The sequence below is a fragment of the Athene cunicularia genome, assembly GCF_003259725.1.
Source record: "Athene cunicularia isolate RWA chromosome 4 unlocalized genomic scaffold, athCun1 chr4_part3, whole genome shotgun sequence".
Classification (NCBI taxonomy): domain Eukaryota; kingdom Metazoa; phylum Chordata; class Aves; order Strigiformes; family Strigidae; genus Athene; species Athene cunicularia.
The window spans coordinates 11,125,810-11,152,987 of NW_020799100.1; the positions used below are offsets into that span (position 1 = coordinate 11,125,810).

Genomic DNA, 27,178 nt, shown 5'->3' on the forward strand with positions numbered 1-27,178 from the left:
GGGGGGGGGGGGGAGGAAGGGGGGTGCTACTTCTGTGGGTGAACAAAGGGAACAAATAATATGGGTAACTGAGGGGGAGCCTTAAATGCATGTGGAGAAGCAGGTGCATGATAAATGGGGAAGGGTGAGGGTTCCTGGGGCCCGGTGGGGATGGCGAGGAAGATGCACGTTGTGTGAGAGGAGGAGGAGAGTGTGTTTATAGGGGTGTTCGCGCACCTTTGTGCTATGAGGGAGGATGTTACATACGTCTTTGTGAAAGGTGGGTGTGTGGTGGGTGTATGTGTGGAAAGCTGCTGGTACCCAGGGGAGGACAGTCGTGCCTCTTAGAGCTGGGTAGCCCCGGTGAGGACCACGACCCTGTGCAGGGCCGGGCCGGGGGTCAGCAGGGTGAGCAGTGCAGCCCTGGCTGCTGCTCTGTGCCGTGCCAGTCCCACACGCCGGTACGGCGCTGCCCGGTGCGGTGCTGTGCCGTGCCAGCCTGCGTGCCGGTACCGCGCCGTGCCGTGCCGTGCCGTGCCAGCCCTGCGCGCCGGGTGCCAGCTCCTCACACTGGGGATCGCCGTGCCGTGCCAGCCCTGCACGCCGGGTGCCAGCTCCTCACACCGGGTGGGGATCGCGGTGCCGTGCCGAGCCAGCCCTGCAAACCAGGAGCCGCGATGCCCAGTGCCGTGCCCCAGCCCGCTCGGCGGGTACCGCACCGTGCCGTGCCCCCGGCTGGTTGGCTGCGGAGGGCTGGAGCGGGATGCAGCGGGAGCAGCCCGGCGAGGCACCCGCCTGCCCAGCCGGACAAATGACACGTCTGCAGCAGGCAGTTTCTGAGGCTCGGGCTTTTTGCTGCTGTGCTCTGTGCCCCGCGCCAGGAAAATGAGCTTTGTCGGGAAATCAGCTCATTAGGTAGATTCCTTCTGAAAGGGGCACAAATGCCCTTCTCGTAACAGGGGAGGAAAGGAGGCTTTTGATTGTGTTCATTTCAAAAATGCAACCGCTGCCCCCTCCCTCCTCTACTTTCTAATGAGCCTCCGGTTCCGCACAAAGGATTCATCATAGCCATGCAGTACTCACCTTCTCCGGCCACATCTTCCGCGGCTTGCTGAGCTACTTTCAAAAGGGGAGAGTGATCGGGGGTGGCAAGGCTGGGAGCCCGTGCTGAAGCCTGACCATGGAGGTAGCCTGAGACCTTGCTCACTGGCCAGTCTCGTCCCCCCGTGGTCTTTAAAACTGAGAGGCAGATAACGCTGAACAGGCGTGTTACTTGTGCTGCAGATGCGGGGAGGGTAGAATAGCTCCACACGCCCGCCCGCTACCTCAGCAGCACTTACTGATCCCAGCCAAATTTTTCAACTTTATTTAGGGGGAAGAATAGATCACATGGGGAGCTTCACCAAACTGGGAGGAGCATGTTAGTGCAGAATCAGGTCACTAACATAAAAACCCGGGAGTTAGTCACAGACACAAAGATTAATAGTGTTAGCATAATCCAGGCATAAAAAGCAGGCTGAGACAAAGACAGGAGATGCTTATGGGAATTAAGTGCTTCTGTTTTCTTCCTTTATCTGTGTCATTAAGCAGGGTAATTTCTCGCTCCTTTTATCGGGTGAGTTTTCCTAACTGAGTAAGAAATGGAGTAGAATATAAAAGAAATGTTTTCATCTTCTAAGTGCTTTTGAACATATTCTTCTTGGCTGTCAATCTAGCAGTACTACAGGCTTTTCTTTTTTTTTTTTTTTTCTTTTACATTCCTGAAATGCTCTCTGTCTCTGTCCTCCCATGTTGTATCGATTCGGTCCCAGAGAAACAGATGCTGCAGACCCATTCCAAAACACACACATGCCCACATAAAATAGTCTAGGTTGAATAATTGTCTCTGACTCCAGTCTTTAATTTGCATCTCTTGCTCAGACAAAGGCAAGAAGGCTGCTGGCTGATCCCTTATTGTCCCACTGACTGAGAAATCATTGTGGAATTAAGTTTCTACACCACCTTTTTCTGGGTTTTTTTTCATGCATTAACAGATGACAAAGCTCCCCACAGGAGCATAGGTAATACAAAATCTGTCCCTGAGTGCCTAAGAGCTGATTGCTGCCAGGACCGCAGCATGATTCTTATGACTGTTAATATCTTTGTTTATTTAATCAACTGCACATTCCAAAAAACCTGTGATGGACTTAGGTTATTTAGAGGCCAAAACTCAAATGTGGATGCCTAAATATGAGTACCTAAATACATACATATCTTGTGAAGAAGTGGGCCTGACTTTTATAGGTGCTAAGCAACTGTTCTTCTGCATTTCCATCTGCTTTTAAGTCACATCCCACCCTCTGCCACCTTCCTCATGTCCACACTTTTAAAAAGAAATTAGCTTTGAAAAGTAGGCTATCTAGTTCCTTTGCTTACAGAAGTATACTGCCCAAAAGAAACTCCATCCTAAAACGTGATACTAGATGAAGGGGAAATCAGTAACCAGGTGGATTGCCACAGCAAGCCAAGAGGCCTGATCTGTCCAGTAAGTATAAGACTACAGGAGAGCTTATATGCTGTGTACCCAAAAATGACTCAAACAGTTATCGAGCAAGTTGCACCTGCCTACAGAGTGAATATCCTTCCTTCAGTTTGCAGAAAAATTAACCAGCTTTGGCAGTTAAAGGCTGAAACAGTCAAAATGTTGATTCTTGGCAACTTCTTAATGAAGTGCTTCTGGATTAGATATGATATCAATCAGGATATCACATCAAGAAAGCAACCTTCACATTAGCGTAGATCAAAATATGTAACAGAATTCTTCAGTGTGCAATGCAGTACTCTGCTGTGTTATCTGTGGAGTATGATTTTACACTCCTTGCTTTCGTGTCCCCAGCCTGGGGTGCAAAGGAGTAACCTGTGCCTATTCCAGGCTCCCTGCTTCCTGCAGGTCTCTTAAAGGAATCAGGGAGTGCAGCTGCTTACACTGGAGGGGAGAAGAATTGCTGTTGCAATTGGTTCTTTTATAGGGCAAATCAATGGAGTGGAGAAAAAGCACTTTACATCTTTACTACAATACAGGCATGCTGGAAACACAGCTAGAACCTGTCCCTGTGCTTTAAACTTGAAAACGGTGCGTTTCTCAGCTAGTCTTGAAGAGAACCTGGGTTTTATTACCTGGAGACTGACCTTTATGTATAACTTCCATTTCAAGTATGCGGAGGCCTGATTTTCAACAGAGATGCCATCTATTCCTCTGTAGGTATAGTTTGAGATATTTTAATTTGTTTTATTTTTTAGTAATTTCTCTGTATTGCCAGCTAGCAGTGAAAGATAAGATAATGAGCCTAACAAAGGCTGTTACAGGTCTGGTTAGCCCTTATTTATATTTTCCTCAGAAAAAATATAAAGTCAGTTTTTCTTACTGACTGAAGTTTTCTGCATTTCATAAAACTTCCCTTTATATTTCTTTTTATACACAGCTTCTTACTGAAGTATCTTATGTCAACTGAAAAAGCTATATATAATGTGTGTGTATACATGCATATTTATATATAGGCATACATATACATATGCAAAGATCTGGGAATACAAATTTCTACCAGTTTGTATTAGTACAAGGGTAGGTTTTCCTCTATTTTTATTTATATTTAACTCTTCCAGGGTTTTGCCTATGAACTCATAAGTAAGCCAATAAGGAATGTCTGAAGATATTCTAATATATTTTTATGCTGCATTGAATCTTTTTTTCAAACACTTGTTCTTAATCTAGTATGACTAATACACTAACATTTCTTGTGCTCTTAAATTTGCTACTTCCTGAATCTTCTCTATTTCAAGGCTCATAACTGGTCAGAAACTGTTTCAGTCGGTTTGAAAATTATGGCTGTGTCAGAGGACTGTTGACCACCTGCAGGAACAGTATTTATATGATATAGGCCTATCTTCTCCAGGAAAACTTACACTTCACAGAAAATCAGTGGTTCAGAAATACTTGATATCATGGTTAAGCCCACAAATCCATATCAGCAGAGCCATACAGAATGCCCAACTCCCATTGATTTCAATAGGACTTAGACCTAAGTATCTTTGTGCTTTGTGATCTCTTGACAGTGAATGCTGTTCAAAGTTCATGGGAGCCATTAGAAAGACCACAGTATGTTCTGACAGTAATTGAAGGGCTAGAAGAAAAATGAGCATTTGTAACTCCTTGAGAAGTTCTTCAAGCTTTGAAAAATGGTCCAAAGCTTCTCTTCCAGTCTGCAGTGAAGTGTTCCTTATTCATCATTGCAGAAATCTCTGATGTTCCAGTCAGATTGTTGACATTTCCATTGCTGCTTCTATTTTAAATGTTACAATTAGTAATTTTTCACGCTTCCAGATTGTCCTTTCTCTTAGAAATTTAAACTACAAACAGTGACAAATTAAAGCACATCAGATACCGCTGTAATGTAGGTATGTGACACAAGGAGATTACTCCCAAGGAAATGTTTTGTCCTCTTCTACCTTCAATGCCTATATTCTTGTCAAGGTGCTATTCTCATTATGTAGAGATTGAAACAAGTCCATTACATGTAATGGGTCACCATTTCACCTTGGCGCAGTGAGAAAGGAATATGACTTTCCTGATTTAGAACTGAGCAGGCATGCATTAAAAAAAGAATTATTAAAAGCAAAGTTTCTCATCAAAGCCAGACCATAAAATTCCTCTTTGTTTGATAAAGTTATAAATATTGACTTCAGGGGAAGAGGAAAATTCATAGCCAAACATAATGTAATGAAGCTCCATTATGTAAAAAGTTTCAGTGCTTGTGTGTCATTCTTCTCTTCAATCCTAACCAGAAGGTTTGATTTTATTAGGAGAGAGAAAATTTACTTAATAAAAAAATCAGTTAACAGTCTATTTCTGGATGAGCACATAATGTAAAAATGGCTTACCCTAGTACTGCTGCTACATCTATCAGTATCACTAATTTTAATTGAATGCAGCCTGATCATGAAACGTGGAATGAGTTTTGAGATTTCAGAGGCATTGTTGGTGGGAATTATCAGACTGTTCCACTAGCATTGTACATGGGTGTCAATGAAATAGCTCTGAAGAAGACTGACAGTCCCTGAATTCTTTATTCCAGAAAGAAGGCAGGCAAGAGAAGGGTATGGTAGGAGTATATAAAACACATAAAACTGAGGAATTAAGTCCGAAACTCCTAATTAATCTCCACATTTTTTGAGAGTAAGAGGTTCAGTGAAATTGAAAGACATTACAGATAATAACAGAAGAAAATGCTTCTGTACATAGCACAGAATTCTCCTGTAGAATTCATTTCAGCAAATGTGCGCTGAGGTTGAAAGCTTTGAAGGATTTCTGTAAAGGTGTCTGTTGACATTCATGTGGGAATGAGAGCATCCTTAATTATAAGCAGTGTCTTTCTGTTGTGGCCTGCAGTTATAAGACACACGCTACTTAGCACACATAAAGTGGAAGTTCCCTTTTGGACAGAATTTCTGCATTAATTTTTCTCTGTAAGTGTAAAAGCATTTTTAAAAGCATGTGGAACCGAGCAGTGTCAGAATCTTGGGCTACATGTTTGATCTTAGCAACTTTTTTTTCTTACCATGAAGCAGTTCTGATTTCATGTCTACTAGGTGAGGAATAAATTCTGGCTCAGCAACAGTAGTATAAATCTAGATTTTTCCACTGAAGTTAACTCCTTCTGTGTATATCTACGTGTATTTCTAGTCCTAGCACTAGTGGCTAGAGAGCCAATGTGTTTCTTTTACCAGATCAAAAATTGCCTCAAAACAGCTTGAAAATCAAATAATGAACATTCTGGAAATGTGAAATATAGTAAGAGCATTCTAATGCATGTAGGGTAAGTACATCTTGTTTCACACTGCTGAATTGCAAAAGTCAGAACTGTTAAAGAAGCTAATATGTTCTTTGAAATGACCCCAAGTAATCCCAGAATAGCTCTCTACCAGCACCAACCTTGTAATTTCTTGGATTTTCTTTTGTTGCCTCTCTTGGCTCATGTAGAGCGCTAGTTAAATTTAAACACTAATCATGTCTCTGGGCAATATCTCCCATTCATGAAATAGATGCGTACTCTTGTAAGTGGACTTCCACACGCTATACATACCCTCCTGTGTTTTGTGTCTGACGTTCTTTCTTCTCACCTCTGATTTTCTTTTAAAATGGAAATACAGCAGCTTTCAGAGCATAAGAAGGCCCTTTTTAACAGTTGCCATACCTAAAGTTAACAGTGTCTCTCATTTTCTTTCAATAGGGAAACGGCAGGAGCTGCCTCTCTTCCTGCAGAGATTGCCTGGAAGGCCGGCCAGGAGGCCTTGGAGCTGGGCTCTTCTGCAGAGAGCCATTTCCTGGGATGGGACTACAGGAAAAGGGAGTAAACTGGTCACTACAAACTCCACTTTTCCATCTTTTATCTTGCTTCTACCATTGCATCAATACATTAGGACACAGAACAGGGTTAATGTTTTGGCTTATTTTAGACAGGAGAAGCTTGCTAAATTACAGCCAGTCTCCAGTGTAAGGTGCTGTGTGCTGATTGCACTAGTCTGAGAGGAGTTCAGATTTCAGAAGGGCGGAAACCACCTGAATTCTGTAAGATTTCTGGAGAGAAGCTGTGTGTTTGTTTTCTAGTCGCTTGCATCATTTCTTTTGAATCCTGAACTAGCTGTTCCTGCTAGCCACTCCTGCCCACGGTAATCTGTGCAACCACCTTCCCAGCCCGTTCTTTCTCCCTATACTTCAGAGACAGTCTGCAGCCACAAACCCCGTGTTTTCTGCTTTCCTGTGCATCTGTCTCTGTTTTCTCTTCCCATGCCAAGAGATCTGTATACTTCCTCTTCTCTCTTAACTCTCATTCCTGCTAAGTCAGTGTCCCTTACTCTTCTGTGGTGGGCTTCTGGGTCCCCTGCACTGTACCCTACTGCTTCCCTGATTTCTGCCAGGGGCAATATGGTTCTGTACATTTATGCCTGGAGGCAGACATACAAACAGGAAAATATCATCCGTTTGAGTGCAAAACCTCCTATCACTTGACTGATTATCATCCCTTAGCTCTGTTCCTTAGGTTTCCTCACGCTTTTTGCTTAAGCTCTGTTTTTCAGTTGGAATTGTTTGGCAACAATTTGGCAACCATGTAACACTGTCAGCCATGTATGTCTGGGGGTTTTTTAGTCTTCCCCTCAAAGGTATTAGTGCTTCTAGTCCTGAAGTGTGGAGCTGAAGGCTGATGGAGTGATGAAATTTGTCACCATTAGTAGGTTTTTTATTCACCCAAGTTTGGCCAAGTTATAAGTGTAGTACAGATTATGAGTTGCTCAGAGAAGTTAACATTAGCCTGTGAGGGTAAACATGCTAGTCTGCATGCCATAATCTATGCTTGCCATAATCATGGCAAACAGAGACTCCTTCAGAGAGCAGTTGAAGGAAAAGCCTGAATTTAGCTACTGAGGGATCTTACCTCTGGGCAATATCAGGAAGGTCAGGAAACTAGGTTTTCTAGAGCAATGTGGACAGCCTACCCTCAAGCCTAAACACCTACAGATTTCATCTCCACAGACCATGTGGTGACCTGGATCAGAAGAGGTTGTTTAGGAATTGTAACTCTGGATTTTGGCAGGCTGAGTTGTACTTGGATGTAAATTGAAGGTAGCCCAGGACTGATCAGCAAGGACACTGGGAGTGGGAGGGAAGAAACACTTTGTTCAGTTAAGGATTTTGTAAAGGATGATTAGGGTGGAGAGCCAGTACATACAGGGAAAGTGGAAAAGATGTGCTTTATCAGGGGAGCACATCACTCAGGGAATATGCTTCTCCAAGATGGGAGGAGGAACTGGTTAGGGAAGATCTAGGAGGGAAGCAGGTGGGTCCTGGAGCTGATGTGGGAGCAACTGCAGAGACTGGAATGGAACGTGGGCACTGATAGTGTCTGGTGAGAGGAAAATAGGAAAATAGGATGAAGAATCAGATGAGAATACAGGACTGGAACAGAGTTTGGCAGTGATGGTAAAGAAGGGGATCCGAAGGAAATAGACAGTGGGCTCTGAACAATGCCCCTCCACAACCTGGTGTGGAACCAGCAACTCCTTGCTAAAACAGTTCCCAACTAAAACAAGTGATGCCCTCTGACAGAGTCTTATCCCTTCTTGCACTTGTCCACATAAAGTTTACCAGATTAGTAATAAACTGGAAGCCTGGCACGCAGTGTTGTGAAAAAGTCTTTGACTCTTCTACACAGCTTCAGTGATTGCAGAAGTTTGGAAATATATTCTAAACAATGACTTAAAGTGCAGGAAATAAAGGGGGTGGTCTCTACAGGGTAGTTGACATGCAAGAATATGTCTGTCATTGGTTTTGATGGAAGGGGAGTAGTGAGTCCCCTTATTCTGGTAACTGTAGGTGGTTCTCCCTCTCTTCCCCCTGTCTTTCTGGTCTGGCACCTGAGTCTTTTGGGCCCGTGGATCTGGGTGCATTTGCACTGCTTATTCTGTCTATAATCGCATCACTAGGTCTCATTGTTAATTCAGCCTTGGAAAACTTGATTTAATTTCTGCCTTTACTACTGAGATTCTAATGCCAAGTTGCTGCAAATGAAACCTTTTTTGAAGTGTTCATTAACGGAATGTTCCTCATTTTCTGGATACTCAATTTGAGATGATAACTGATCTGCAACAGCACCATATACTTAGTGCTGCTGCTCGACCTGAGTTTTCAGCATTTAAAGCACCATATAATGCTAAGCACTCTACAAAAAGCATGCTCTCATTTTTAAAATTAGATACCCCAAATTAATGAATACTTTTACAACACAGAAACTTTCTAATAATTTTTTCAACAGTCAGTCTAGATAAAATGGAAGTGTTGGGACAGTAAGTTCATAAAAAATCTGTTAGTAATGTGAACCCTAGAAATAAATCCCATGAATAAATTAATCATATGCACTTAGAGTCTGCGTTTGGTGAAGTGAGTTAAACTAAGCAGAGATGAAATGATCTTGTTCTGTAATAAAGCATTCAATCAGGGAGTTTTTCAACTGTTTCTGAGTAACCCCCTGTGGAGGCAAGCCATCAGAAATGGGCTGCACACTAAATAACAAGAAGAAAACAAATATTGAATAGCTGCTCATTAACTGAGAATCATCCACCCTCTCCACTGAATGAGACAAGGGTCCTGCAGAAAAAATTTTATGTGATTGTGTAATTTAAAGCAGTAGCATCCTGCATAACACAAGAGATTCAATTTAAGACTGCACAGGTGATCTTAATTTCAGAAGTGCTTAACTTCTGAATATTTGACTTAGCATTTTTGATAATGTTCTTTTAACTTAGAATATTGTGTGTAATATATATAAATGTTGTTTTTAAATAAAACTGGTTTGTCTCCAAGTCATGTCATTTTCACACTGCCTGCCGTCACCGTTTCTGAAGGAGAAGCAGCTGGTGTGCTAAAAGAAGTTATGGACTTTGAAATCCTGCAAGGTTAGGAACTGAGTGGTTGGAGGCAGATATTTACACAAATGTCATCTTTTTTGGCCTGCTAGATTCCTCCCACCGTTTTCACCACTGTATTTTGTGGAGCAAAGTGTAAACATTTGCTTTGAGGTGTTTTGTGGCTCTAGGCTGTGAGTGATCCTAACAGTGACTTGATGGGGTTCCATGGTTGCGGTTTCTCAGTGGCTTCTCTATCTGGTATTCTCACTTCATAAATAGAAAGTTGGGGTTCTTCATAATTTCCAGCTGCAGGCTCAGTGTGGGGTCTGAGAGTCAAACCTGAGCTCTGCTGGCTCAGACGTTACCAGCGGGAGAGATGCTGTGATCAGAATTTGGTTAACTGATCTGTTCATCATGTTTGGGCCAGAACAGAATCCAGCTCCCACTCTGATAGCTGTGTAGGCTCTGCCATGCTAAATAAAGACAAAATACCAAAAATGGGTGATAATCATTAAAGTGAGCAGGTGCATGTTTGACTACAGGGAACAGGTCTAGTAAATAGGAGCTTGTGGGTTTTACTTTTTTCCTCTGAAGCAAATGAAATTTTGAGACATCTCTTTAGTTAAGGAAATTGTAATCCGACAGTAATTCTGTTTCGCTTATTCATAGTTACATAGAGTGTAAATGAAAACTGATTAGTTTTTTCTTAATCTCATAGTCTTGTCACAAAATAAAAGGCAATGTTTAACTCCTTGAGAAAGACCAGTAGATACAACACTGTAGTAAGGCATAAAACTAAATGACTATACGTTTAGGGGGTTTTATGAATCTCCCATTTACTGATGGGTGATCAGTGGTCAAAAAGCTCACCCAGGGATGCTCCTGGCAGTGTAGTACAAGTTGATCAGGAGTGGGAAGAGCCAGGAGGAATGTTTTGCCCAGTATACAGCACTGTCTACCTAGCTAGATTTGTTGGGTTGAAGGTTTCTCTTCCTCTAGTATGGTTTCCATCCTCTATGATAACATCCTGGAAACATAACCAGCTTTAGAGCGGTCAAGATTGGGGTGATACTGAGACAACCTCTGGTAGAATGGGATGAGAACTGAGTGATCATTACACAGCTTGGTCTGTTATGTGTAACAAATACTATGAACATATGCTTTCTAAGGTGATCTTTGAGCAGTGTAGGCTGTTTGCCCTTGGAACTGGGATTCTAGAAGTTGATACTTGATTTTTGCAGAAGACTCAGTGCTCGGTTCATATTTTGGGACAAGAATTGTAGCAGGAGGGGAGAGAAAATATGGCCAGAGAGATGAATTTTGGAAACTCACAAATTGCATGTGCTACCTTGCTATGATATATGCACATATATATCAAAAAATATATTTTCCCTGCCTTATTTCTAGGCACAAGTAGATTTAATGTTGAATTTGACCACCATAGAAGAGGTATTGGCTTAGGGCTCCAAATGGGACTTTAGAAACAGATTTCAAGTACACATTAAGATCATCCTGCTGTTTTATCGGGTTCTGTTAGCAGTGCTGTATTTGTACTCAAGGTCATGTAAGCCACAATATAATCTTACTCCACATTTCTGTGGGTAGTTTTTAAGACAAGGTGTTCATTTTCATCCCCTACTCATGTGGGTCATCAGGTGTATTGCAAATGAGCTTTCACTGATTTAGTTCTCTTAGTCAAAAAACTCTGCTGTAAGAGGAGGTTGCTGTAAGGAGACTGTTACTGTTTCTTTGCTCTATCCAGCCTCTTTTTTACATGAAACATTTTCTCTGAGCCTTTCTGAAATTGGATTTGAATTGGCCAATGGCCTCAGAAGTTATTATCAGCGGGACTTTCTAGACGGACATACACAGATGATCACCTAAGGAAAGAGGACTACAAATAAAAAATGTTTGGACTAAGTTTGGGTGTTCGTAAGAGAGTGATGGGAGGACATCTAAATCCTGCATTCCAGTTTGAGCTCCACTCTGAATCTACATGCTCTTTCTGCTGTGTGATAAATGAACACAGTTAAAGTAGAATTTCTGGGCAGTTGCCTCCATCCAGGTCTGCTACATGGTGTGTTGTGTGCTGCAGCAGTACATTTCCAGTTTTCCTTCCACAGCAGTACCTATCACCCTAGGAAACATAGCAAGTGTGACAAGATTTTGATCCATTTCTGGTTTGTTTGGTTGTTGTAGGTTCTCCCCCCCCAACAGTTAGTATAAAACTTCTATGTTGCTGTTTAGATATGGAGCTTTAATGGATTTTTATTCCCATGTGCTAGATGAATGTATCTTACATCTGCATAAGCTTTTGAGTTTATGTGTTTGCCTGTGTCTCGGTCTGTGTATTCACTATTCTGTTTCCTCATCCTTGGGGTGAAAAAAGTAACTTCACACTCTACTAGTGGTGTTAACTTGTGAAAAGTTCTGTTGGCTCATTTGTGCATCTATCACTTGTTACATTTCACAGACCCTAGCATTTCTCCCCCTTTCAGTTTTATTCTGAAAAGCTTTGTTCCTACTGATCCACACACCAGATGCTACCGTATTTTCTGGATGCCTGAACTCTCCACTCAAAACCTGTCAATGTCTTTTGTATAGCTATTACGTGTAGCTAACTTGAAAGTGGTATTTGTGTACTGTGTCACTCCATAGTATTATTTTTTTTATTATTTTAATTTTGCCAGTAGAAACTCTACACAGTTGAATTTGTGCTGGAAAAATAGTGGTTTTGCTGCTTAAGTCAGGTCTGCACAGTCGAATTTTGATAACTGTGTCATTCAAGAACAGGAAATGATGTGCAATGCCAAAGCCCATGTGTCATCAAATCTTGTCTTTTTGTGGTGCGTGTTTTCCTCAAGCAGATAGTTTTATTATATTTGTACAAATGCTGCTTTACTGGTGCAGTTTCATTTGCCTTGGAGCTCTTTGCCAGCAAGGGAGACTGTAATCCTATCTCAGCAAAGTGGTGCTAGTACAGGGCTGACCTTATGAGGATTCCCTAGTGTATGCATTTTTAAACCTGAAAAATGAATCTATACTTGAGTGTTTTGCTAACTTTAATATCACGAAGCTGCACAGTTGTACTAAAAGTAGAATTAGTACCAGCAAAAGGAGCCTTTGGACATCGGGAAATTGGGCTTAGATTACTATAAGAGGACACAATTGGCTGGTGTAAGTGTCACCTCCCTGAAAGGGTGTGGGGTATAACTACTAGGGAGCTGTTAATATGTAGTATATTACAGTATTATTATTACTTTTACTGATAATAATTCAAAAAATAATATAATAAGCTGTAGCTAAGACTGAGATAAAGCCTTTCCAAAGACTTTATCTATTAAATGCCAGGAGAATGCATCTGGAGCAGACAAGTCTGGATACATACCTTTTCTGAATATTTTTGAAATAATAAGTGATACTGAGAAATTTTATATAAAACTGCAGTATGTTGGGATGCAGATCCAGTACTTCACAAGGAAAGCTCCAGTAAACAAAATTTAATGGTTTAAAAGAATCCTGTCAAAATGCCACTTCTAAGAAGGCTGTTTTTTCCAACCTTCTGTTGTAGTGGTTTTAAGTTTTATTAGAAGCTAAGGCAGGCTTCATCATGACAAAGCCTCTTAGGCTGGTATTTCACATGCACAATTCATGTCTCAACATCTGCTGAACACCCAAAATAAATGATCCAGAAGTACACCTCTTTGAACCTGCATCAGCAGGCTTTCTGAGCAGCTCGATTTCACTTCATATTTCTCAGCAGCAAGAGGTACAAGCTTTCAAGTGATTTAAACTACTGCTTCCTACCGTCCCCCTCAAAATTAAATCACTTGACACAGTAATTGGCATGTCGTCATTGCCTGGAGCCTTGATACTTTTAATGATGTCCAAAGAAATTAACTATTAAGTTATGAAGCAGCTCAGTGGGAACTAACTTGTGGAAGCAGAGGATCAAAGCACAAATGTGCTAATAACTACTGATAACTTTTAAAGGGAGAGAATTAAATTGTGGAAAGAGCATCTCTGTCATATTCTGATTATTTAAAGAGAATTGTGGTTGGAATGTATACCTGTTTGTATTTTGACTGGAGGAAACTAGTGAGAAAGCCTCAAACTAGCTTGGTTTAAGGAAGTTTCCGTCCAAAAATGAGAGAAGAACCAGATAGGATGGATCTGTTGTCTCTGGGCATGAGTCGTAACTGCATAGCTCACTAGGAGACAGCAAAATGTGTTACTTCTTTCTTCCACTCCTGCTTGTCCTTGAGATGCAGCACCAGGGGAGTGAGCAGGAATCCAGCCTTTCCAGAAGAGCGAAGAGCAGCTGAACCTGGACAAAGCCATCCCAAACACCGTGTTTACCTGGCTGCAAGGACTCCATTTGACATGAAGAACCTGCATTCTTAATAATATGTGCAAAATGAGAATCCAGCTGGTCCCTTTCTGTCGTACACGTTTAGAAAGGACCAACCTTTTGTTTCCATGCTCAGTAAATTTGATACAATGCTCAAAGCACAAGAAATGCAAAACCTTCCCTTCCTTCCCCTTCCTCTTCAAAGCTGTCTCAGAAACTGGTGTGGCTTTTCCTTTCCTGCCTTCATTCCTGTTCATCTGCTTCCTTGTCTTTGCTCCCTCTAGTGTTCCCAGGTAGGTGCTGTCTTGCTCTCCTGCTCTAGGCAGGGAGATCATGAAACTATTGGATTTGTTTTCCCTGCATTTCGCATAATGTGGGAATGACATCAGCCCACCTGTCATACCCTTCAAAGGGTCTCTGCTGTGTCTCTGCAACCTTACCTCATTGCCTTATATTGCCATAGCAGCACGCTAGCACCAGCCTTTCAGAAACCTTGAGGCCACCTTAAAATTCATGAGATTTAAAAAAATACACCTGTATCTTTTTGATCATTTCCAAGCTTTTAATTCATTCTGAGTTTATGGGTTTGGGATTTCTTTTACAAGCCTTAAAATTTCTTTCTATTTCAGGGAGCTGGGAATTTAGGAATAATGTGGGATATGACACTCAGGATTAAGCCACATGTTTTGGTAACACTGCAACAACATCCATTGCACCTAGATATTGTGCTAGTTCACTTCTGACAGATCTATTATGGCTACAAATCTTTCTTAGCCATGAGATGTACTGTCCTGCTTATTAGTTAAAAATCAGAAGCATGAAAGGGGACAGGAGATTTGTGTATCACTGGATCACTGCTGCAGAGAGAATGTGTAATTAAAAATGGGGACTTCTCTTTGCACCACATAAGTTTCAGTAAGAACTCTGCAGAGAATCTAACTGTTTAATGTGCACTAAAACTGTGTGTTACTTTCATATATATTCCATTTGTGTGAGAGTATCTGTGTACTTGTATGTGCACATACGTATTTCAAAGATGAGAAAATACTTTGAAGCCTCCCTATTTAACTAGCAATCCAGATCTAGACTGTAGAGACCAGTCTTTCAAGTTTTGGAATTACTTGTTGGTATTTAACAAATAAATTTGTAGGGTTGTAAACAGCCCTCTTAAAAACCACACACAGTCTTCCCTCATCACTGACGATGAACTGACATTTCTTATGTTAGGAAGGAAGACTATGGCTAAATAAGAGCAAAACTGGAGTTCCCGCTTTAGCTTGAGGAATGATCCATTTGTTATCTAAACTATGCAAAATTACCAAGGCAAAGAGGGCCTGAATTACTGTAACGTGCATGTATTCTGTGAATAACTGGTACAATAGAGGTGGGTGAGTTAGATCAAATCCACAGTTTTCTCACTAGTAATAAATTTAGTAAAAAAATTAATGGAATAGTCATACTATAACAATTTGAAAATCAGTCCAGCAGAAAATTGCCAGATGACATGATACTAACTCTCTATGGACCATTCAGCACCCTGATGTTGAAACCTGACATGATCTTTGGTTGGGATTCAGATTTATGAATGATGAAGAGAAATCCCCCCCTGAGTGACACTGGGCAGATCTGGAGTTGGTTGGCTGGAGACAAGGAGTCCTCTGCTTTTGCAGGAACAGTGAGGCGGAAGAGTTCCCTTCACAGGTGCCCATTTGCACATTACATGGAGGGATGCTGTCTCCAAGACACAGGAATGTCTTCCACAAGTTCCCAGGAGTGCGTGAGTGGGTGAGTGACAGCTGAACACCGAGTCGATGGTGAGCCGCAGATCTGCTAATTACCACCTTCCTCCACTCACCCTTCCAACAAGTGACTCCCTGAAATCTGTTTCAGAGAGTTTTGTATTTTTGTCACTCTGCATTAGGCTACAGTACAGCGCAGCTTTTCACTTTGTCTTACATGTGATTGTGCTCTCTGGAATTGGACCCAACGTAATGAAAAATGACGTGGTTACAAGTGGGATTTAACTCACCAGGTTTCTTTCACGTTGTATTATCAGTCTGTTGCAGACCTGGGTGCTGGGTGCCAGTTGCATCACAGGGGAGTAGAGCAAGTGATAGAATACCCCATCTAGACCAAAATGTTCATTCTCCAGAAATACTTGGACCTGTTGCTTCCAGCTCTTGGTGGTAGACACTTCCTCACACACATTAAAAAAGTAGAAAACCAACGCTTTTTCGAAAAGCCCAAAATATTACCATATAGCATATGGCACCCAAGTAAACTTGCAACATCCGCTTATGTCTGTCTTCCTGTGGTAAGCTGAAGGTGTTGCTTTGGGATTTTTAGTGTAGAAATGGAGTTGCTGCAGGGCAAGGAAAGTGTTTTATGCCCTGTTATCTGTGAAGAAGAAGAAAGCAGATACTCTGTTAACTCCTTAAGGACTGTATTGCATGAGTACCCGGTGAGTAAGAGGACTGGATATGGTGATCTGGAGGGAGACTTGATTCCTAATTACCCGTGTCAGATAATGCAGCCCACTCCCGGTGACACTGTTTTTTGGGGGTGTCTCTAGGGTAAGCTGAAGATCGAACACGTGCTGAAGGCCAGACGGTGCTAGAAACCATCTCCTGTCACAGCTTACTCAAACATCACCAGTGGTCCACAGCCCTTTCTATGTCCAGGCCTGAGGAGCTCAGGAAGGAGGGCAGCTGGGTGCAAGCTGCTATGAATTTCTTCAATGCCAGCAAATTCATAAAGAAAAATTCTAGGGCTTCATTCTCCTTTCACAAGGTTTTTACAACAGTGCATATCCAACAGAGTTCCTTCTAATTTATGCAGCTAAAATGAGAGGAAAACCAAACTTTTCGTATCTATGTGTTGAAATTACCTGACTGCTTATGTAGATATAAAACTACTCCAGTATATTTAGGCACTGAAATTCTGTAGCATGTGTAAATTGTGTGACATTGCTGAAGACACCATTTGCCTTTCCAATGAAACTCTTTTACCGGTAGAGTGAATGTATGATATTTTGGGCATCTGGGAGCCTGTTCTCGAAAAGCAGACAGTCCAGATTGCACTGAAGACAATGTCTATTACAGAACTGATTGTGCAGCATGCTTAGGTTTGTGCTTGAAGTGAAACAACTAGCATTTTGCTGATAATAGTCAGTGACCTCTCTGCTTCCCAACAGCTGGCTTACAAAAAGAAGCACATGGTGAAATGGCACCTGCTGAAGCCTGAAGTATGGAATGACAGTTGTAATCCAGGAATGTCTCATTATCTGATCAGCAGTAATACATATTTTCCTCTCATTGCTGCACCCTTGAAGAACATGGCTGAATATAAGGTGCTTTAAGAGTTCAGGGGGAGCATTTTCAACAACATTAATGCTGCCAGCAAATTGACATTATTAAGTTATGATTGCAGAATCCTGGCAACAGGAATGAAAGGCAGCAGAAATGCTGCTCCTTTTGTTCCGCCAAAATGATACCAATCACTGGCCATGTTAATGATAAAATGTGCCAGTAGAAAATCACTGTCTTTTTTTTGGCATATGTGTTCCTAGATCACTTTTTTCAATGTGACCATAGGGGGTTGACACAAATTACTGTGCTGCCAGCACAGCTGTCCTGCATAATTTGTTGTTGCATAAAGTTAGAATTAATGATTTTAACAAGTATCAAGGCAGGGATGTTAGGAATGTGCACTGCAGAGCTTCTGGCTCCCTAATAAGACCCATCTGTTATAAACCATATAGAGTGTAGCATGAGTGCTAAAAACGGGCAGCTCAACCACCTGTGTAAAGAAGATCTTAATGGGATCAAACCTGCTTCAACAACTGGTGGAAGGCTTTGTGGCTTGGATGTGGCACTCACTATGTCAGGACATGCTCATCCATCTCAGAAGAGGACGGCACTGGGCAAGGACTTGAAGCTGGCATGGTGCATCCAAAGTTGGGCAGAATGGCTCTTGCTGTCTTGGTGATGCTGCCTGTGAGGAAAGGTGTATCCTGGCTCTCTTATTGCAGCTGAAGGATGCTAGGAGCATGTAGAAAGAATAAGCCTGAGCCAGTATAACTACAACTCTTAACTGGAAGCTGTGAGTGAACCAGTATGATGCCAGCCAGTGGATCCATAAACCAATCAGTCTTATCTAGAAGAGAGAACACTTACTGTGCCCCTTTATTCACTGATTCATTGAAAAATATTTTCATTGCTCCCTGAGATTAATATTCTAGAGCTCTGTGAAAGTTTAGGATCACATCCAAAATAAGCAGGTCAGGTCTACCGATGCACAGCTTGCACTCTGGAAAACCTATAGAAGGTTGCAGGGAAGTGTAGAAACAGTAGCTAAACCAATACTTACATTTTCCACTCCTGATTAATGGAAGTAACAGAAGAAGAAAGAGGATGGGAAGCTGTATGAGGTCAAATTTTTTGTTCACTTGGTGCTTCCTTGTATCACAGGTCCTGCCAAGTACTAGCTCTTCACAGAGAAAGGGAAATCAGACATGTTTAAAATAGTTTTTTTCTTCTTTAAACAGAAGAAAATAACAGTCCTAGAAACTTGACTTTATTTTGCTACATCTGAACTTTACTAAACCACAGAGAAATAGTAGAAGAAGCTTTATTGATTTGGAGTTTAGGCCAAACTCAATGAGTCATGACTCAGAAGACCTAAGGGAAGGAGAAAAGCAAGTGAATGGAGAGGAATAGGTTACTTATGTTCAAGGTCCAGTTATGGAATTTGCAGAACTTGTGTCTTCCATCCCCAAGATAGCTGAGCAAAATATTCTCATTTTAGTAAAGAGTTTTGTTGTTGCTGTTGCCAGTTAATCTTGAAGTTTGGTCTCAAGAGGTGCTGAGCACTGCTTGCTGTCACTGGTAGAAATTCTGAATGCTGATAGTTCACAAGATCGATACTTTTGCTCTCCAGGGCCTTTAAGTCTGATCCCATATGGAAAGCATTTTTCTTTAGTTATGCATTAGCAAGTTATTGCTCAGTGGAAAGCGAAGAGTAGTTTAAGCTTGTGAAAGGTGTTCCAAAAATTCTAAGAAAAGTAAGTAATTCCAGTGGGTCTCATTGCAAACTGCCATTAGCAGGATTACATCTTTATATCCACAGAGAAAATAAGTGGAACTGAAAGCAACAGTTTCAGACAAAGGAGAATCACTCCCTGAACTGCTTTAGATGTTAGCAGCAGCAAGACACAAATAATGTGGACACATTGAGAGGTAAGTTAAAAGTCTTGGTTCATCTTCAAGCACTTTGTTGTAGGGGAAACGAGCGTGGTATCAAAATGTGCCTGTTATACAGAGCTTGTTTATTTGAGCAGCACAAACCAGGAACCCAGCTTGATAGCATAAGATGTGCAGAACATTGTCATTTTTGAAGTTTGCTTTTATCTGAGACAGTAACATCGTATTCTCTAGTTCTTCCAATCTCTGCAAAACAATTTTTGCAGTCACTGCATTAAAGAAGGCTTTCTGCTGGTGCAGGGAAGCCTGAGACTTAGTCCTGCTGCCGCGCTGACAGGTGCAGATCTCTAGTTGTCCTGTAGTAGCAGACCTTGTTTCCTTACAGAGAAAGGCAGAAAGCACCCCCAAGGAAGGCAGTTATAATAAGCAATCCAAAAAGATCTCCTACCTCTCTTCTTTGTTACATAGTCTGAAGCAGTTTTCTTCTCTTTTAACGTGGGTGCCACTTAAGTCTGCTGATAGGTGGTTTGAATTCAGCTTAATGGCAGTAAAACTTTAGCAGAGACCGACCCATTTCCAGGAGATATGATCCTCAGTGCACCAGATATGAAAGGGTGCTCTGGTGTGTTTAAGGCAGGAGAGAAGAAAAATAATTAAAGTGTCCAAGGCAACAGGTGTCTTCCTATGCAGCTGTAAGAACAGCTGAGGAAGGAGCCTGTGGCCTGATGACAAATTCTACTGGAAATTTTGCCAGTGGTGGTACACCCCAACTTCTCAGTGGGAGATCTTCTGCTGATCATATTTCTTTGGTGGCATGAGGGCCATTCACTACATCCTCTTGGCTTTGCAAACAGCAGCTATCTGCCCTCTACAGAAACAATGTTAAATGGTAGCAGATGTGGCAAGGTCAAATTTGATTGTTGGTCAGTGTTACTGACACCTTCCAGCTTAGAGCACACTGTAGTATCAGACGATTAACTGATGCTCATTAAGATTATCTGGTTTGCTCTTCCTCTTAACTTTGCTATTTCCTGGTTCGTGGGAAAAGCTCCTAATATCAGCACCAATATCCTGCTTGTTCACAGATGGCTGCCGAGAGGAGACACCTGGCACTCTCTGGGTCTCTTTGCATTGCTCAGATAATATTAATTACAGCTCCAAGGGAAACAGCCGCCTGCCAACCTTTGACTCAAAGCTGTTTGTATTATGAATGGCACAGAACACAATTCTTTCTCTGCAGATATGCAGTTTACCCTGCTGAGAGGAATTCATTGCCACTTTCCAGGTTTCCGGATACTCTCTGAGTGTTCCTGAGGCTGGGGAAAGGGGCACTCTTGCTGATTACAGCACAGGGTGTGTCAGGGCTTGTGACTGCTGTCTGTTGCTTTGTTCCTAGATTGACTGCCTACCTTTACAGAGGTGTCATGAGGCTGAATGTATTGATTGTATTTTTATATACACATAAAAAGTGGTTTGAGATCACTAGATGAAAGCTAGCCAAACATATATTTTATTCAGAGCTATTTTTTTTTCCCCCTGTGTTTTAGAAGGTCTTCGTTAGCTTTATCCAGAGCCAAGGAGCTAAATATTTTCCCAGGTCATTCTCCTGTTCTCTTGTTAAGAACCCTTTCCTGTTGCAGCCAGAACTTCCACAGTGATGATCACAGGGCAGGGGGATAGGAGGGAAAATGTGGAGATTTAAGAGATCTAACATGCTGAGAGAAAGAGAATGAGCACAGTTCTATAAAAAGACTGGGTTCATTATGATTGCCCAAACACTCCTTCCCTTTCTCTACATCCTTGTTTCAGCTTTCTCCATATATTTTCTCAAATGATTTCTTGCATTTGCTGTACAAGTGCAATTCTCTTCCATTAGTACCTCACTGCCATTCTGTATGTGTTCTCCAAGGTGAGGTTCTTTTCATCTCACTTAGGAAGGATTTAATTTACTGATCTACCTGATGTGTTTGTGTGACTATATTTGTCTTCACTGCCTGGAACAGGGCACGTTTCTCCTTCCCCAGTAGTGACATTGACCACCCAAGGGCTTATTCCTGTGAGTGCAAATCAAGTAAGTGCTTAACCCAGGTTATTTTCTACTGAGCATCTAGGTGCAAGATTAAAAGTTGTTTTGCTTTTCTCATTCCTGCATAGTCAGATTGCTTCTTAGGCAGAAAAAAACCCACTGAGTGACTCACTGAAGTGCAAGACACAGCCAGAGACTCCCAAATCACAATTATGGGGTTGAGGGAAAGCTGTGTGCTTCAAAACTGTATTAATAGCCTTAAAATAATCTGGAAATTTGGTGCCTGCTCAGTTTTCTTACATGCTGCTGGGAGTCAGTTGTTGTTAACTGTCTCCAGGCCAGTGGTATCATCTAGGAAGTCAGTTGCTGATCTCTGTTCAGCTCCAAAAGGATGTGTGGATTCATCACAACTGTAGGAAAAGACCATAATCTTAAAGAAATGTGTCTCCCTGCTCACTTTTCAACTCCCTTTCAGGATTGACTGCATAAGGTTTTAGATGTCACTTCATTTGACCAGTTTAGAGGAAATGACACGTCCCCATCACTTTGGGCTCTGAAGGACAAGCCAGCTCATTTGAAAAAATGAATGGGCGAAAATACAGGCTGGGGAGGGTAGCAGCGTTCATTGAAATCCCCTAGTTTGTTTTAAAAATCAGAAACAGAGTTTAATGAAAAATTAGATCCAAGTATCCTGTCTGCAACCCTTGGATTTAGGTATTCTGGGACTCCTTGAATTTTGGGTCAGATTCTTCTTAGCAGGGGATGAGCTGATGGGCCCATTTGTCCCCAAATGCAACACTGCACTGCAGCATCTGTTTGGAATTTCTGCTTTGGGCGCTCCTCTGACAGCAAAACCAGTGAATTTTTGCTTCTCTGGTATTCTAAAGAGGCCCATGAACTGCCAACCCCGCTGCTTTGCATCTGGCCTCCCTTCAGTGCTATGGCAGTGCATGTTCAGAGTGGCCAGCCTTGCAGCTCTTGAACGCAGAGGGGGTTTGAGGGCTTAGTATTTTCATGGCACTGCCTTCACCATCTCCTATCCCACCTGCCAGGTCCTTGCTTTTTCATCTGCTAAGGAAGTTGCTTTGGTTATGACTTTCCTTCAAACTGGAAAAAAGTAGAGCTCTCCTGGCTCCCTTGGCCTCTCTCAAGGAGTACTTCCTGTGGAGTAATCTTTTTTCCTTCATTTTTTACTCTAATGAAAACCACTATCCTGTGTCCAGTATTCCTCTTTGATTCTAGCTCCTTACTCTTCCATGGTTTTATGTTGGATTTGGTTGAAAGATTTCTGCTAAAGCTGTTTACAGCTAGTAACTATTTAGCCACACCAAGCCACAGGTACTTCTACTTATATAAAACTTCCAACAAAAAAGCTTTCAGACATTCAAGACCTCCCTGTGCTGTGGGCATGAGTGTTTCACACTGTCAAACTGTTTTTTCACTTTGTGTCAGAGTGTAATTTTTTTCAGAATGATAAAGGTGGAAAGAAATGCTTCCACCTAGGAAAGTAAGGCAGTTGTATGAGGCTGTTTCCAGACCACTCTTACCACATGTATTTATTTGATGAGGAATTTGAAAACTTCAGTTTCAGTTTGGTACAGAAGAAAGTTTGTGGAGCAAAAAATATGAAGTTCAATCAGTTCTTAGTCCTAGATTTAAAATATATCACATTTAAATGAAAATAACCAAAAAATATCTAGAAAAGAATATCTAAAGCTCTTCATGATCTTTCACTGTTGTATCCCTGTCCTCCCATACACTCTTATCCATCATCTTCCCTTGCTGTACTCTAATTATAGACTCCCTGAGGCAGAGACCTGCCAATGTTTCTGTCAGTAAAGTGCCAAGCACATCTATGATTCTTTACAAATAATCATAAAGAATGCATATTTTGTGAAATGTTTAAGCTTTTCTGTTAAAAAACCCCATAATTCTATCTGCCATATCAGGAGTGATTAAATTTCAGTGTGCCATCTTTCATTTGGTAAGATGCTAAATTAACATCTTTTCCTCTCTCATTCTTGCTCCTTGCACATGAGAAGCAAGGACCCCTCTTCCCTCTTCTTCCCACATTTAAGAATTTTGTTTCAAACGTAGCACCTTAAGATACCAGCCCCAACAAAATAATATGAATGTCTAAGGTGTGTAAGAATAAGGGACAATCATCTGAAATCTTCTTTAGCTGCCCATAGAGTCTTTGTGTTTACTGAACTTTAACTCTTTATTACCTAAAATGACACAAAATACCTAGAGTATAAGAGGCACCATGTTTAAGGCTATATAATTCTCCCTGTCTTCCCTAGAACTCTCCATGACCTGAGCATGTCAGGCTTTTCACAAAGGGACAACTGCATCTGACAGATCATCTTCTGTGCTTGTAGAAGCCAGGTTTCCAAAAACAAGGCATTTCACAGGTTACCAAGTGCTGCAGAGAGCTCCTACAAAATGAGGCTTCTCGACTTTCTTCTTCCCTGAACAAATTATTAAAAGCAAACAGGCATGTAGCACTCAGGAGACACGGGGCCTCTCATCACCAGGCGTGTCATTATACATTTGCCTGCAGGGCTCTCCCCAGAGCTGGGTAGCCTGCTGCATGGACCCCTCCTCGGCAATCAGCTGGAACATAGCAGCACAACTGCCAGATAAGCCGCTTAGTAATTTACTGAATTTACAGTAGAGGATGGAAGAACATTTCTTTGTGCCTTTATATAGAACCAAAGGAGACAAACACCAAGAGTGAGTGTCTGAAGGAGCTGGTAAAGCCTTTCTTACGTGTCTGTGTGAAATTATGACTTGTGTTTGCAGAGGTCCCCAGCGCTTTCGCCTGCCTTCCAGACTGCTGGGCCTGCCTCTGTTCTGTCCGCCAAAGTCCCTGCAGAAATGTGCACTCCCATCTGCGCAGTCCCGCTTGTTGTGATGTTGGCTCTGTTTGCAGCAGCGACCGGGGTGGTCTGTGCCTGTTGTGTTGCTAAATATGCCTCACGCAGGCTCAACAGTTGAGAGTTAAATTGCTTCATGTCACTGTTCACTTAAATCTGAATACAGATGTTGCTGTTTACCATAGTGAGGTCTACCTTTTTCCCTGCTTACTCCCTTCCATCTCACACCTCATATGGCTTTCCTTTGCAAAGATGACACACTTTCACAGTGAAATGACAATTCTTAGAGAAACAAACGGAAGGGAAGACTGAATGATCTCAAATGAAGTGAGAAGCCCACCAGTGATAAAAGCTTCCTACGATATCAGAACTTAGGCATTTGTGTGTGCATGTGTGTGGGTGTGGGTGTATAAGAAAGGAAAAATCTTCAGTTTTGAGGTCTCGAGTTTTTGCAACAAGATAATGATTTCAGGCTGAAAGCAGTGTTCGACTATCTTTTAATAGAATTCTTGGTTAGAAAAGATCTATTCAGAGAGGTGGAGATCAGAGACAACCAATAACAACATTGACCCTGTATTACATGAGACCTAAGGTAAGTCTTCATGGACACGTTCTTTTTCAGAAAACAGAACGTAGTTTTCTGGTTATAAATCTAAATATAGTTGCTCCAAATTTTCTTCATCAAAAGGGAAGAAGCACTATTGGCTTTTTCAAATTTTTCTGAAGTCTGCTTTGCATGAACTTGCTTTTCTTCATCTGCCAGGAGTTTTTCTTGAAATGATTTATTCCTCTCTTCACAGTAAGGATTTAGGAATAAGTAGTTTTTCTTTAAGATTCTTTAAGATTTCTTTTAGGGATTCAATAATTTTGTATTAGTATCACTGTGTTACAAACTAAATTATACCCAAACATGCTGAAGGAACTTTAAACAGGTAGTGATTCCCTTTGTGCCATCAGAAATGGTTCTGTGGATATTTCCAAATATGTAAAATTTGACTCTTCAGCTCAGAGTGATTCAGGATAGTGACATTCGGAATTCCATATGGAAATCCATGTTATTGCTTGCCTTCGTAAAAATAATTTGTTAGTTCCATGATGTGTATTACCAGTGAGTCCTTGCCTCACTGTTAGGTTACATAGCTATTAGCTGCCCATAAATCCAGCCTATTAACCATTTCTGCTGCTCATCTGCAGTCATGGTATAGCTCTCAATATCCAAAGAGGTTGGTCTGAATTCAGGGACATATACTGATCATTTTGTTCCTCTCTGTGATACACAGAGTCAAAAAAATTCAATGGCCTGACTATTATTCCATGGAGAGATAAAGACACGTAACTGTTAAATCAGGCAGCAAAATCAGAAGATGTGGTGAAGGACAGCGATGATCACAGAAGGAGACAGCAGAACAGCCTCTTCCTGAGGATAACACGTGGTGATTATTGCTGGTTAGGGCTTAGATGTTATTTGTCATAATAATAAGATTATTAATTTTTTTTTTTTACTTCTGAAGCATTTGTCACTATTCCATTGCTGGAGACAAGGATGCTTGAGGCAGTCATCTGGACAAGATGAGCTGTCAGCTTATCCAGTGAATCACTTCCTATAACTTTCTTCTGTTAGATACTCAGTTTCCCCAAGATGAAGATGATGTTTTCCAGGTAGAAATCTTTCATAAGCAAAGGGTTTTGATCCATGGGATCCAAGTCTCTGAAAGATTAATGTGATGGTGTGAGCTCCTAAAAGTGACCAAAGGAGGGAGAAAAGGGTTGGACAAAGCATCTCTAAAAGACTGCTTTGTCATCTGCCTTAATAATGTTTTAACCTCCAGTCTCCCTGAAGAACCAAGCTCTTGCTGGGCAAAATTGTCATATAAAATTAGTGGAATTGTGAATAATGTTATCAGAGTTGTGCTTTCTATGATTTATATCATGACAGTCCCCAAAATGTTGTGGTCTGCCAAAAGACCATTTAAGCCAGAAGAAATCCACTAATGTGAAGAGTGACACCGAATCCTAAGCTCAGAGAAGTTTCACCCCAACTGTCGTGAACAGGAAGGGCCATTCTGCCCCGACAGACAGAAAGATGAGCAAGATTAACAGTATAAATGGGCAGTAATGCCATGTTGAACAAGAGAAGAGAGAGGCAATTGAGCAGGTTGCTACTGTGTGTAGGTGTGGTGGATGGAGGTATCCAGGTGCACCAGCTTTAAGGTCTGACTCTAAGAAAGAGTACTCAAAGTGTATTTTCAGTCTATAAATTGTGCCTTGAGTTTGTATGCCTAATGTGTACCTCAAGGATTTGAGATGACGGTTGTGAAAGAAATTTGATGCTAAAATCACATTTTGGTTTATTTTCCTCTTTTTGTAATCTTCTTTCTCACTTAATGATTAAGAGCCTAATCTTTTTTTCTGTGCTAGAATTAAATTATATGCTTTCACCTTTAATCTGCTTGATGTTGAGTAAATTCAACTAAAGCTAGCAAACACAAACCGGAGGATTATGGAACAGTAAATGTAGGAAACCTCTTGATGTGTATATGCCATTTGGGGTGAATCCTACAGTTGAATACATCTCCTACTGTTCATAAATGAGCTTGAAGACTGGTATTACCAGCTGTGGATGCTAGGAACAAGTGTCTCAGTAGAGATCAACAACTTATACATAGGTATTCCCCGGTCATTACAGTGAGCTGTACAATTTCAAAGATAATTGAACAGAATATGAGATTGATTAAAATTTGTCTTGTATTTCAACAAAATAAGTTTCTATTAAGAATGACATTGCAGCCAGCAAGGTCTTGATTTCTCACATGTGGATTTCATACTTTACACAACTTATCATCATCGTATTTTTTCATTAAAACCTTCGTAATTAGATCTCACCTCATTGGGACTATATGCTCTGCTTGTCTGCAAACAAGCTAGCAATAAACCAGACCTTCCTGCCAATCACAGCATGGCTCTGTGCTAATATGCTAATAAAACCATCTAGGCAGAATAAAGGCTTTTATTCTGAAATCTGAAAGGATTTGAGAGAACTGTAGGATCTGTGTGGGGCTGGTCTCCAGGCTTATTACAGTAGCAGTGACTGGAGGGAGAAATTCTCCCCCTTCTCATGCCACATCTGCCTAAACTTGAAAAATCCTCAAGCAACATTGTGTTCCCAAGAAAAGAAATGTGTAAGTGCTGTATTTTCAGTGGGATTAAAAAAATTAATTCTGTGCATATGTGTGTGTGAGTTAGGAAAGAAGACCAAAGCTTCACTGTTGAATGTATTGCAGTTTCAAAGGCAGTTGAAGCTGGA

General features: G+C 41.3%; 1 protein-coding gene across 5 annotated transcripts in view; it reads left to right on the forward strand.

Annotated features, from left to right (window-relative positions):
* C4H8orf48 (chromosome 4 C8orf48 homolog) overlaps positions 1–27,178 on the forward strand; it is a 115,596-nt gene that overhangs the window by 30,011 nt on the left and 58,407 nt on the right. For 3 of the 5 annotated variants that reach the window (XM_026848433.1, XM_026848435.1, XM_026848434.1), the window contains one exon: positions 6,246–8,761. The exons of 1 other annotated variant lie outside the window; for it this stretch is intronic. In XM_026848433.1, the coding sequence (XP_026704234.1) occupies positions 6,246–6,541 (296 nt within the window). In that variant the 3' untranslated portion in view covers positions 6,542–8,761. Of the gene's footprint in view, positions 1–6,245; positions 8,762–27,178 lie in introns of those variants that run through there. One more of the 5 variants, XM_026848437.1, reaches the window with a different exon arrangement.